Genomic DNA, 14,366 nt, shown 5'->3' with positions numbered 1-14,366 from the left:
CTCAATATTAGATCATCGAGACAGAAAAATTAACAAGGATATTCAGGACTTCAACTCAGCTCTGGACCAAGCGGACCTAATAGACATCTACAGAACTTTCCACCTGTAATCAAGAGCATATACATTCTTCTCAGCACTACGTTGTACTTAACTCTAAAAACGACCACATAATTTGTAAGTAAAACACTCCTCTGCAAATGCAAAAGAACGAAAATAATAACAAACAGTCTGTCAGACCACAGTGCGATCAAATTAAAATTCAGGATTAAGAAACTCACTCAAAACAGAGCAGAATTATTTGGAAACTGAACAACCTGCTCCTGAATGACTACTGGGTAAATAACAAAATTAAGGCAGAAGTAAATAAGTTCTTTGAAACCAATGAGAACAAAGACACAATGTACCAGAATCTCTGGGACACATTTAAAGCAGTGTGTAGAGGGAAAGATCAGCACAAGACAAGGATGCCCTCTCTCACCATTCCTATTCAACATAGTATTGGATGTCCTGGCCAGGGCATTCAGGCAACAGAAAGAAATAAAGGGTGTTCACATAGGAAGAGAGAAAGTCAAATTGTCTCTGTTTGCAGATGACATGATTGTATATTTAGAAAACCCCATTGTCTCAGTTCAAAAATCTCCTTAAGCTGATAAGCAACTTTAGCAAACTCTCAGGATGCAAAGTCAATGTGCAAAAATCACAAGCATTCCTATACACCAGTAATACAAAAACAGAGAGCCAAATCATGTACTGCAAAGAGAATACCTAGGAGTACAACTTACAAGGGATGTGACGGACCTCTTCAAGAAGGACTACAAACCACTTCTCAAGGAAATAAGAGAGGGTACAAACAATTGGAAAAATATTCCATGCTCATGGTTAGGAAGAATCAATATTGTGAAAATGGCCATACTGCCCAAAGTAATTTATAGATTCAGTGCTATCCCCATCAAGCTACTATTCATTTTCTCCACAGAATTAGAAAAAGCTATTTTAAATTTCATATGGGACCAAAAAGGAGCCCATATAGCAAAGACAATCCTAAGCAAAAAGAACAAAGCTGGAGGCATCATGCTACCTGACTTCAAACTATATTACAAGGCTGTAGTAACCCAAACAGCATGGTATTGGTACCAATACAGATATATAGACAAATGGAACAGAACAGAGACCTCAGATATAACGCCACTCATCTGCAACCATATGGTTTTTGACAAACCTGACAAAAACAAGCAATGGGGAAAGGATTTCCTATTTAATAAATTGTGTTGGGAAAACTGGCTAGCCATATGCAGAAAACTGAAACTGGATCCTTTCCTTACACCTATACAAAAATTAACCCAAGATGGATTAAAGATTTAAATGTAAGACATAAAACCATAAAATCCCTAGAAGAAAACCTGGACAATACCATTCAGGACATAGGCATGAACAAATACTTCATGACTAAAGCACCAAAAAGAATTGCAACAAAAGCCAAAATTGACAAATGGGTTCTAATTAAACTAAAGAGCTTCTGCACAGCAAAAGAAACTGTCGTCAGAGTTAACAGGCAACCTATGGAATGGGAGAAAATTTTTGCAATCTGTATCTGACAAAGGGCTAATATCGAAAATCTACAGAGAATTTAAATTTACAGGGAAAAAACAATCTTCTCAAAAAGTGGGTGAGGGATATGAACAGACACTTCTCAAAAGAAGGTATTTATGTGGCCAACAAACATATGAAAAAAAGTTGATCATCAGTGGTCATTAGAGAAATGCAAATCAAAACCACAATGAGATACCATCTCACACCAGTCAGAATGGCGATCATTAAAAAGTCAGGAAACAACAGATGCTGGGGAGGATGTGGAGAAATAGGAACACTTTTATACTGTTTGTGGGAGTGTAAATTATTTCAACCATTATGGAAGACAGTCTGGTGATTCCTCAAGGATCTAGAACCAGAAATAGCACATATGTTTATTGCAGCACTGTTTACAATAGCAAAGACTTGGAACCAACCCAAATGTCCATCAATGATAGACTGGATAAAGAAAATGTGGCACATATAACCATGGAATACTATACAGCCATAAAAAAGAATGAGCTCATGTCCTTTGCAGAGACATGGATGAAGCTGGAAACCATCATTCTCAGCAAAATAACACAAAAACAGAAAACCAAACACCGCATGTTCTCACTCATAAGTAGGAGTTGAATAATGAGAACACATGGACACAGGGAGAGAAACATCACACACAGGGCCTGTTGGCGGTGGGGGGAGGGGCAGGGGAGGGACAACATTAGAAGTAATACCTAATATAGATGACGGGTTGATGGGTGCAAGGAACCACCATGGCACTTGCATACCTATGTAACAATCCTGCACATTCTGTACGCGTCCTAGAATTTACAATAATTTTAAAAAAGGAAAAAAACAAACTTTGATTTAAGCGCTTATTTTTCAAGCCAATCAGAGCTCTTTTTATAGACATTACATAACAACACATATATAGCAAAACAGAAGATTCAGCACTTGTAAGATTTTCATTTGCCAGTTTCTTAATTGGATTACTGGCTTCAGGGTAGAGCCCTTGGAGGAACAGGGCCAGGATAGCATGCATTTTTTAGGGCCTAATAAGCAGGCATAGCTGAAGGCAAAGATCCCCAAAGTTAAGAGTGACATTTTATACTGAATCTTGGATCCCCAAAAGGAGGGAGATACTATGGGAGAAGACAGTGAGGTACTTCTACCATGCATTTCATTACAAGGCAACCCAAAGCTAATCAGCTTATTTTGTAATCAGCCCATCCCCCATGGGAGTCTCATCCCTCAGTGGTGGGTGGGGATGTTTCTGTATCTTTCAGGTGGCCAAGAGCATGCTTCTCTAATTCAAATTTGCAGAGTTAAGTATTTCTCTAGAACTACTATTAGCCATCTTTAAAGTATATTTCCTACCTCATTATCACACACCAAAGCTCTATCATAATGTGAAGTAGTTTGATACCTGAAAACTCAAAACTGTCAGATAACAAAATGCAAAACAGAACAGAGCCTTTGCCTTTGATTTTGAGAGGGAACTATCTGCTTTTAATTCCTGGGGTTTCATTCTGTGGTGCCTCCTCTGTTTTTTCTAAGGAGTCCCAGCTACCAGAAGTTATCTTGGGGCCTCTTTTGTGTATATTAAGAGTGGCAAGACAAAAAAACGGAGAAAGATATTTCAGTTAACTAAAAAGAAAAAAAAAACTTTTTCCAGAAAAACAAGATCCAAGAAGAGACAAACATAAAGGCCCATTAAATATACTTGTAACTTAGATATTCACTTTTAATGAAGCTGGGTGCTCCTTAAGAAAATCCCTTTAACTCTCTTGTTACTCCACTTTAGCCACACCAAGCAGGTAAGATTTTCAGCTTTAATTTCACAGAAAGTAACATAGGTGAAACCAACAAGTCTTAGTTATTTTATGACTTAACTGCAAATATATGAGGCATTTTCAAAGGGTGATAAGCAGCTTTTGAAACTGTCATTGCAAAATTGTGACTGAGATATTGAAAGCGACCCGACCCAACCAAGTCCGTTTTGTTTCCAGCACCCAAGCTGTCCTTGCCTATTCCTGGGTGTAGGCTGAACCAACTTTGGGAGGAGCCTGGTTTACAGTTTATAGTCTGAAACAAAGATGATAACAGCCCCTTTTTAAGATATACTTTCCTCTTTCCTGGGGACCAGACCAGTAAACTAGCCACAAGATTAGGAACCGTGGCTTAGGAGTCATGCAGGTGGAGCCTACAAGATTTTGATCCTTTCTTAACCTCTCAAGATCAGTGCTTAAGATATTTTGTAAACCCTACCCTTAATGGATTAGCTTGTACCACCCAGATCAATAAACTGGCTTATCTGATTTTGTGGCCCCCACCTAGGAACTGACTTAGCACAAGATGACAGCCATCATTGTAAAATGATGGAGACTAAAAGTATTGCCATGTGTTTGAGGTCATGTTCCCAAGGACATGAAACAAGACTGAGACTTGTAGCCAAGTTTGTTACTGACCATTTTGTTGGACTAGTGTGAACGGCAGGCCAGTGGGGTCCTGGGTCTGCATCCTAGCCTGAGGTACCCTTTCTTTTGATAGATCCATACAGAAAGACACGTAAAGCACACCAGATTGGCTACAGTTTAAGACTAACCTCACAAATCCTTTTTAATTAATTAAAACTGTACAGAGAATATAAACAGTGATCCTTATTATTTCTTTTCTGATTTGCACAGGGAAAGAGAAGCCAAAAACCTGATTGGTAAAAAAAAAAAAAAAAAAAAAAAAATGTTTTACCCTTTTGCCAGCATGTCAGGCTTCTGGATTTTCTTCCCTCTAGCTCAACTCTAAGCCACAAATTTTAAAGTTTGGGGAAATTAACTTTTCCAGTTTGGATGAACATTATAAAAGAACCATTTTAAACCATGAAAGAAGGAAAAACACCATAGAAAAGTCTGGAGGCTCCAATTAGGGTTGTCAAGAGGTCTTGCTTCCCTTCCTATTGGGAATGGTGTTTCCCCTATTTCTTCACCTTCTCTATTTTATCTTCCCTTTTGGCCTATTATAGGAGAAATATTGCTCATCTCTGAAATTCTCTGTTGTCTGCAGAACTGCCTGTTTCTCAGCTGTAGTTAGGGTTTGGCTTAGAAGCAGCATAACATCCCTTCATGAGAGGTCAAACACCTGAGTTAAATTTCGGAAAGACTTCTGTGTATTTATCAGGGTCATTAGAAAATCAGCCAAAGTCTCTGTTTATTTGCCTAAGGTCCTGTAATGAGGGAGCCCTAAATGAGGGGGATCCTCAGATTGTTCCCCTGGGGGTTGTTTCTCTAACTTCAGAGAATCATTCTCCATAGGCTTGCCTGATATGACTACTGAAAGGGCTGAGTTGATTTTGTGATGCCTGCAAAGGTCTAGTAAGAAGCTATACCCTTGTGCAAAAGAAAGCTGCTTTTTCTTTAAATTTTTAGGATCAAAGGAGTCCCTGTGTTTCAGCTGAGGATGATCTGTTACCCATCTAGAAATAGATGCGAATAAAAGCTGTCCTTTAGTCTCCTTCCTTTTGGTGTGATCCATGTGGAGAGGAAGCCAGTGAAGGCATCCCTCCTGCCTTTTTTTTTTTTTTCTGTAGTTCCTGGGTCCCAGCACCTTACTGAATGTGCTGCCCGTGGTTGCAGGTGTGACCCCCAGCCATGGAACCAGAGGAACTAAGTGATTGGGATTCGTCACGCTCACCCATGTGACTCTAGTCCTCTGCCTGTGATTTCCCTTTGAATTCCTTGACGTTTGTGACCTGCCTGGCTCCCCGCAAAAAATGGACCTCATGGACCTCAGGAGAGACTATGTGACAGTTGCATTTGGGCAACTGTTGCACTTCCCTTCTTAATGGAGGAAGTGTGCTGGTTTAGCTCTGTATCATGCTATTATTCCCTGTGCTAAAGCATTTACCCTTAGAGAATGCTTCCAGTTAAGTTCTAAACTTAAAACCCCTTACTAATTAAGTACCATTCTAATTGGAGGTAGAATAAGTGCCTTAAAAGATTATAGGAATTGGGTTGCTGTTTTCCTGCTGATGGGACAGTATGAAGACTAAAATTTGGTTTTGGAGGATATTTTACTCCTAGTCGTTGAAGGCAGAATGCTTCTGTTCACAGAAGCAGCATAAAGCCTGGTTTCTAGTAGAGAAGCACAGAAAGGGAAGAGAATTGGGAAGGGTGTTTCGGCAAATAACTGATAATGTGCCTTATAGAGAGAATCCCTATTCCACTAGGTGGCACTGTTGGCCTTGACATGCCATGTGCTCTCCAGACAAGGGCAGAGATCTGGAAGTACTATTTGCTCTTCAAGGGAAGAGAGAGACATGGAAATGCCATGTGCTCTCCAGACCAAGGGTAGAGAGAGACACTCACTGTGGGGGACGGGGAGACCTTCTGTTCCTAGAAAATCACAAAGCTGCCTTCCCTGACACTATATCCCCAGTTACTATGACATTCCCTGATCTTGCCAAACAAGATTATTCTCTGAACTGTAAAACTTGCAACACACTGCATACACAGAGAGGAGAGGTGCTATGGCAGTCATAGACAGGAAAGGAGGAAATTATGATAGAAGATTTGGAGATCCTGTTGCCAATGCCCCATCGGTGGTTGGAGTCTGATCTGAGTCCAGAAGCCTTTGGATAACACTGGGAAGTAACTCTAGCCAGAAATCCTCATTTTCTCCAGAACCTCTTCCAGCCCCATGTGACAGCTAATTCCTCCAGGAAAGGAAACTGTTACAAACATAGCCCACATGCCCAGCAACCTGTGGGTACTGGTTGACTCTCCATGTTCTCTCTAGCAAGCCAGTCCCCCAAGTCTTGTCAGACTGGCAGCCATGCTAATTGTTTTTAAATGGCTGAAGGGGGCACAGTATTTGGTTGATTTAGTTCTAGAATGGAGGATGAGAGTCCTGAAATGAAAGGACAGAGTTGGAGTCCACTTCTCTACTCACTGTTTCAATGAATGTTGTGCCTTGGTATCCTGGACGAGGTCCTCAGTATGAAGCGGCTACATTGTCTGGGAGAGATACCCGGGCTTTGTCATCTTGCACCAGAAAAACTTAGGACATGGACAACACAGGGAGTTTAGGAGTGGAGGTTTAATAGGCAGGAGAAAAAGAAAGAGAAAGGAAAACAGGTCTCTCCCTAGTGAAAGACAGGGGACTTCTGAGAGGAAAAGAGTGGCCAACAGCAGATGCACCTAATTACACAGTCTGGCTTGAGGAGGTGATGTCTGATTTATGTAGGGCTCACAGATTGGTTTGACCAGGTATGATGTTTACATAGTATCCAGGGAAGACTGGCCTCCCCACCCTATTGTTATTATGCAAATGAACTTTCCTTCTCGGCCAGCATCATCTTGTCTGCTATGTGGCTGACAAACAGAAGGAATAATGGAGCTACCATCTTGAATGTATTTGGCACCACTGCTGGCATCTATGTGTGCAGCTCAATTTTACAGGCTGCTCTTTGTTGGAAAGGAAAATAATTTGGTGCTGCTTTTCATTAAAAGGAAAACCTTACCGAGGATTTGTGTATCCTCACTATCTGCCTAAATAATCTTCTTAACTCCTGTATCAGTAGGATTCTCCATGTGCTAAATCTTTTTTTTTTTTTTTTTGAGATGAGGTCTTGCTCTGTTGCCCAGGCTGGAGTGCAGTGGCCGGATCTCAGCTCACTGCAAGCTCCGCCTCCTGGGTTTACGCCATTCTCCTGCCTCAGCCTCCCGAGTAGCTGGGACTACAGGTGCCTGCCACCTTGCCTGGCTAGTTTTTTGTATTTTTTTAGTAGAGACGGGGTTTCACCATGTTAGCCAGGATGGTCTTGATCTCCTGACCTCGTGATCCGCCCGTCTCGGCCTCCCGAAGTGCTGGGATTACAGGCTTGAGCCACCGCCCCCGGCCCTTCATGTGCTAAATCTTAACACAGAGTTTCAAGGCAGGAAAGAAAAGGGAGTATTTATCTGGTTGAAGGTCTATCTTATCAGAGAAGAAAATCTTTTCTGAAATCTTCAGCTGATTTCCATTTATATCTCCTTGACTAGAACTGGGCCTGATGTCCATTCCTAAATCAATTACTGATCAAGGGGAATGAGTTTATCACTAAGGGCAGGCTATCTCTTCCTTGAACAAAAGGCCATCTCATTCTTAACAATAAAATAAATGAAATAATGGTTTAAATGGCAAGACAGAGTGGATACACTGAGCTGCAAAATACGTGGTCCCTAACTCAAGAATCTCTTAAACTTGAGTAAATTGAGAACACTTCTCTGGAGATGTCTTGACAAAGAACACAAGAGAACATTAGCAGATTAGGGTGTGTAGTGAGATTAAAAACATATGAAAGAAATGACATCATAAAGATGATGGAGTAGAAAGTTCAAGGAATTTGCCCCTCTACTGAATTCCTATATTCTCTACTGAAGCGGCTGTTGAGCTGGAAAGCACTGTCCAAAGCAACCATTTTAGAACTCTGGATCCTAGTCAAACACTTGTAGCATCCAGGGTAAGTAAATGATGAAGAAAGAGGCTGGTCACTGGCTGACCATGGAGATGATGGAACAGAGACTTCAGTGGACACACATCAGAAGGAATATATTTCTTGTGAAAAAAGTTCAGAAAAGTCACTAAGCAAACTGATGACTGTAACCTTCATCAAGTAACAGTAGTGATCCTTGGGGAGGAGGCACAATCTGACTTTCAGTTACCTAATTACAGGATTCAAAATGTCCAGTTCCTAACAAAAAATTACAAAGCCTACAAAGAAGCAGGAAAGTTTAGCCCATTCACAAGAAAAAGAGAAATCCATAGAAACCGTACCTCAAATAGCTCATGCATTGGACTTAACTAGACAAAGACTTTAAATGAACTGTCTTATATATGCTCAAAGGTCTGAGAGAAATCATTGACAAAGAACTAAAGAAATCAGGAAAACAATGTATGAACTTATTAACTATTACATGTATAAAATTATGTTTTTCTCAGCTGGGGTTAGCTGAAGAAATTTCTTCGTAGGATATGTTTATACTCCTTAAGTGGTTCTTGAATTCTATTCAGGTCTAGATTTTTGAAAGAGATTTGGATTCTGGCATTTGTAAAGTAGACTTTCCTGTTGGGGTATAGCTGTCAAAGGCATCATAGATAGTATTGCTAATGAATATAGAATACTCAAGTAATAGTTTAAAAAAAAAAGCTACTGGGGGTATCATTTTGTTAGCTTCAATACTTTACATTTTTGGAGAGGTGCTGTATGAATTACATTTCCCTTCTAGTATGGAGAAGTATCAAAAATTTTCCATTTTTTACCATGGAAAAGTTTCATTAGGTAGTTTTCTCCTCACTGTCTATATTATTTTCAAAGGCCATACTCTAACATACCATAAAATTTATTTTTTGTGCGTTGCTTTTGCAGTGTTACTTGTGAGGTCAGAGAATACTCAAGGCACAACCCCACATATCATACAGATTCTTCCTTGCCTCTTGTAAAAAATCAGCAAGAGACTGTTGTATTAGAATGACATTTTTACATAAGTATGAGATGTAATTTTTAGTTAAGACGGTAAATAGTTAAAAGTTTATGCCTTGCCTTATGTGTGGGCTGCCAACCAGCTTTTCTCTTTATTCCTTCCAGGTTGATGAGAAAGCTCTGAAGCACATAACAGAAATGGGCTTTAGTAAGGAAGCATCCAGACAAGCTCTTATGGATAATAGCAACAACTTAGAAGCAGCATTGAACGTACTTCTCACAAGCAATAAACAGAAACCTGTTATGGGTCCTCCTCTGAGAGGTATAATTTATTAAACAGTGTGCCAGATAGTATTGTTTGCTTTTTAGATGAATATTTGTTATTGACAGAGTCTGTTAGCTGTGAGGGCTGTAATTTTATTTAACGTTATGGTAAGTGGAAGGAACACCAGTTTGGGAACCACAGAGACATTTGTAGTCTCAGTCTCATTGTCTTCATCTTTGTACAAAATGGGTCTAACAACAACAACAAAACAAAAACAAAGTGGGTCTAACAATGACTTATTTAACAAAGTTGTTACGAATAATAGAGAAAATATGTGACTGGTTCTGTTATTTCTAGAACTCTGCCACCTGAGTAAATGACTAAGCTTTTAAAAATTAACAAAAATATTACATTTACTTGGTGGTATTATTATTATTTTTGAGATGGAGTCTCGCTCTGTCACCCAGACTGGAGTGTAGTGGCACGATCTTGGCTCACTGCAAGCTCTGCCTCCTGGGTTCACGCCATTCTCCTGCCTCAGCCTCCCGAGTAGCTGGGACGACAGGCGCCTGCCACCACACCTGGCTAATTTTTTTGTATTTTTAGTAGAGATGGGGTTTCACCATGTTCGCCAGGATGGTCTCCATCTCCTGACCTCATGATCCGCCCATCTCAGCCTCCCAAAGTGTTGGGATTACAGGCGTGAGCCACTGCGCCCGGCCTTGATGTTATTCTTTAATCATTGCATGATCAAGTTTATTATGTGGTTTTTCAAGTCCCAGTCCTATATTATTTTTAAAATGTCTGTGGTTGAAGAATAAATTATAATTTTTCCAAGATAGTTTATATAAACAAATTCAGAATTCTGAATAGATGATTTATTTAGAGGATTAAGTGTGCTGCTTAATATAATTACTTTAAAAACTTTTAAAAATTACTTAAAAGATGTAGACTATACAAAAAATATTAAAAGAAATTAAAATCCCTATTTAAAATTTTTGGTTATATGTTAGTATATATTTTCTTTTTGTTTTTGCATATATAGTACATATTTCTTGCTTTTATATCTAAAGGTAGAGGAAAAGGCAGGGGACGAATAAGATCTGAAGATGAAGAGGACCTGGGAAATGCAAGACCATCAGCACCAAGCACATTATTTGATTTCTTAGAATCTAAAATGGGAACTTTGAATGTGGAAGGTAGGCTAATTTAAAGTCGATTCTTTTTCTTTTTTTCTTTCTTTCTGTTTTTTTTTTTTGTTGTTTTTTTTAGTGTATTCTTTATAAAAGACCAAACTTTATTTAGAACTGTATAATAAAGCAACTATAATATGAACATATATCCTGATTATTTATTTATAAATTTACTTAATTACAAATTCCTGTTTGACAAAAGCATAGAAGAAAATGTTGTTATATTCTGAAAACATAATGGCAGCTTATTTTGCCCCCTGACTGGGATTAGTAATCTCACCAAACTACTTTTCCCTAATTTGCTCGTATCTAGATGACAGATATAACTATGTAAACAGATTGTTGTTTTGGAAAATTTATTATATAATCTTATATAATATTTTGATTGTGAAATTGGTATATCTCTTCTTTCACCCCATATTACATAGTTTGAAAATGTTCACACAGTGAGTGAAAAGGCTTTCACAATGTGATTTTTTTTATATACTTTAGTGATTGACATATTGAAAAGAGAACTAAGTATGGTAATATGCAGCCTTTTTCTAAGCACATAATATAGTAAATATTTTCTAAAATGATAAGTTTTCAAAATATGATCCAAAAAGTTAAGGATATATGCTTTTAAATTCAGTTTTTCATTCAGATATATTTTGAATCTAGCCAAATAAGCTCATAGATAAAATGCTTTTGTAACAAATATGAAATGTTCAGATTTCATAAAAATTGAAGCGTGTTTGCTAGATTATATAGAAAAGGCAGTGTAGCATTTGAGAAAACAAAGTTTGATGTGGGCAAGATTTGTAAACATGATGTATTAGTTTTCTGTTGCTGTGTAACAAATTCCCACAAAGTTAGTGGCTTAAAACAATGCAACTTTATTACCTTATAGTTTCTTTGTGTCAGGAGTCTAGGCACAGCTTTACTGGGGCCTCTGTTTAAAGTCTCAGATGCTGATGTTAAGATTTTGGTTGGAGCGGTGATCTTATCAGAGACTTGAGGTCCTCTTACAGGCTCACCAGTTCTTACAGAATTTCATTTCCTTGTGAATGCAGGACTGAGGTCCTGTTTTTTCCTTCGTGTTGCCTGAAGACTGCTTTATCTCCTAAAAGCTGCCTTCAGATTGTTGCCACATGGGCCACCCCATAGGCAATTTACATATTGTTTGCTTCTGCAAAGCCAGCAAGAGAGTCTCTGCTGCTGCTTCAGATCTTTCTTTTTCCTGACTCTGACTTAATGAGTATTTTTGTCCCAACCTCTCTTCATACTGTCCCACTGAGAACTCTTTTGATTTCCTTTCATCCTCCTGTCCCCTTACATTTGCTTTTGACTCCTGTATTAGTTTGTTTTCAAGCTGCTGATAAAGACATAACCGAGACTGGGTAATTTATACAGGAAAAAGGGTGTATTGGATATACAATTCCACGTGGCTGGGGAAGCCTCACAATCATTGTGGAAGGCAAGGAGGAGCAAGTCACATCTTACGTAGATGGCAGCAGGCAAAGAGAGAGCTTGTTCAGAGAAACTCTACTTTATAAAGCCATCAGATCTCATGAGACTTATTCACTGTCATGAACACAGCACAGGAAAGACCTACCTCCATGATTTAATTACCTCCCACTGGGTCCCTCCCACAACTTGCTGGAATTCAAGATGAGATTTGGGTGGAGACACAACCAAAACATCATTCTACTCCTGGCCCCTCCCAAATATCATGTCCTCACATTTCAAAACCAATCATGCCTTCGCAATAGTCACCCAAAGTCTTAACTCATTTCAGCATTAACTTAAAAGTCCACAGTCCAGTCTCATCTGAGTTAAGGCAAATCTCTTCTGCCTAAGAGCCTGAAAAATCAAAAGCAAGTTAGTTACTTCCTAGATACAATGGAGGTACAGGCATTGGGTAAATACAGCCATTCCAAATGGGAGAAATTGGCCAAAACAAAGGGGCTACAGGCTCCATGCAAGTCTGAAATCCAGCATGTTAGTCAAATCTTAAAAGCTCCAAAATGATCTCCTTTGACTCCATGTCTCACATCTAGGTTACACTGATGAAAGAGGAGAGCTCCCATGGTCTTGGGCAACTCCACCTCTGTGACTTTGCAGGGTACGGCCTCCCTCCCAGCTGCTTTAACAGGCTGGTGAGGGGTGTTTGTGGCTTTTCCAGGTGAATGGTACAAGCTTTTGGTGGATCTACCATTCTAGGGTCTGGAAGATGGTAGCCCTCTTCTTACAACTCCACTAGGGGGTGCCCCAGTAGCGAACTCTGTGTGGGGACTCTGATTCCACATTTCCCTTCTGCATTGCCCTAGCAGAGGTTCTCTATGAGGGGCCTGCCCCTGCAGCAAACTTCTGCTTGGGCATTCAGGTGTTTTCATATATCCTCTGAAATCTGGTTGGAGGTTCCCAATCCCCAATTCTTAACTTCTGTGCACTCATAGGCTCAACATCATGTGGAAGCTGCCAAGATTTGAGGCATGCACCATCTGCAGCCACAGCCCAAGCTCTACGTTGGTCTCTTTCAGCAATGGCTAGAGAGGCTGGGATGCAGGGCACCAAGTCCCTAGGCTGCACACATTATGGGGACCCTGGGCCCAGCCCCTGAAACCATTTTTTCCTCCGAAGCCTCCTGGCTTGTGATGGGAGGGGCTCCATGAAGACCTCTGACGTGGAAGACATTTCCCCCATTATCTTAGGGATTAACATTCAGCTCCTTGTTACTTATGCATATTTCTGCAGCTGACGTGGATTTATCAGAAAATGGGATTTTCTTTTCTATCACATTGCCAGTCTGCAAATTTTCCAGACTTTTATGTCATATTTTCCCATAACCTCACGATTTAGGAGACTATAGAAGTTGATATGGTTTGGCTGTGTCCCTACCCAAATCTCATCTTGAATTCCTACATGCTGTGGGAGGGACCTAGTGGGAGGTTATTGAATCATGAGGGCAGGTCTTTCCCAAGATGTTCTTGTGATAGTGTAAGTCTCATGAGATCTGATGGCTTTATAAAGTGGAATTTCCCTGAACAAGCTCTCCCTTTGCCTGCTGCCATCCACGTAAGATGTGACTTGCTTCTCCTTGCCTTCTGCCATGATTGTGGGCTTCCCCAGTCACATGGAACTGTTAAGTCCAATAAACCCTTTTTCCTGTATAAATTACCCAGTCTCAGGTATGTCTTTATCAGCAGCATGAAAATGAACTAATATAGTAAATAGGTATCAGTAGAGTAGGGCACTGCAGAAAAGATAACCCAAAAATGTGGAAGTGACTTTGAAACTGGGTAACAGGCAGAGGTTGGAATGGTTTGGAGGGCTTAGAAGAAGACAGGAAAATGGGGGAAAGTTTGGAACTCCCTAGAGACTTATTGAATGGCTTTGAACAAAATGCTGATAATAATAGGGACAATGAAATCCAGGCTGAGGTGATCTCAGATGGAGATGAGGAATTTGTTGGGAACTGGTACAAAGGTGACCCTTGTTAGATTTTAGCAAAGAGACCAGCAACATTTTGCCCCTGCTCTAGTGATTTGTGGAACTTTAAACTTGAGAGAGTTGATTTAGGGTATCTGGCAGAAGAAATTTCTAAGCAGCAAAGCATTCAAGATGTGACCTAGTTGCTGTTAAAGGCATTCAGTTTTAAAGGGAAAACACATCATATAAGTTTGGAAAATTTATGTTTGGGTTCTCAGGGACACCTGCTCCTTGGATGAGCACCATGACCTTGACTCACAGTCTTGCCTTCAAGGTTTAGTAACCTTGTTGGGGACCCATCACACTACATCCAGGAAGCAAAATTTTTAATCTCTCCTAGATGTACTGTGTGGGGAGGGCACACTGACTGATTCAGGAAATGAGCAGAAGGCTTCTTAGGGGAGATGGCATCTAG

The 14,366-nt window shown here is 39.9% G+C and overlaps 1 protein-coding gene across 2 annotated transcripts in view; it reads left to right on the top strand.

The window, feature by feature from the left end:
* TDRD3 (tudor domain containing 3) overlaps positions 1-14,366 on the top strand; it is a 189,963-nt gene that overhangs the window by 117,135 nt on the left and 58,462 nt on the right. For both annotated transcript variants that reach the window (XM_023196216.2, XM_023196217.2), the window contains exons 9-10: positions 9,188-9,344; positions 10,361-10,486. In XM_023196216.2, the coding sequence (XP_023051984.1) occupies positions 9,188-9,344; positions 10,361-10,486 (283 nt within the window). The remainder of the gene's footprint in view (positions 1-9,187; positions 9,345-10,360; positions 10,487-14,366) is intronic.

This window comes from Piliocolobus tephrosceles, chromosome X, assembly GCF_002776525.5.
Source record: "Piliocolobus tephrosceles isolate RC106 chromosome X, ASM277652v3, whole genome shotgun sequence".
In the NCBI taxonomy this organism is placed as follows: domain Eukaryota; kingdom Metazoa; phylum Chordata; class Mammalia; order Primates; family Cercopithecidae; genus Piliocolobus; species Piliocolobus tephrosceles.
This window is presented reverse-complemented; position numbering and strand designations above follow the sequence as displayed.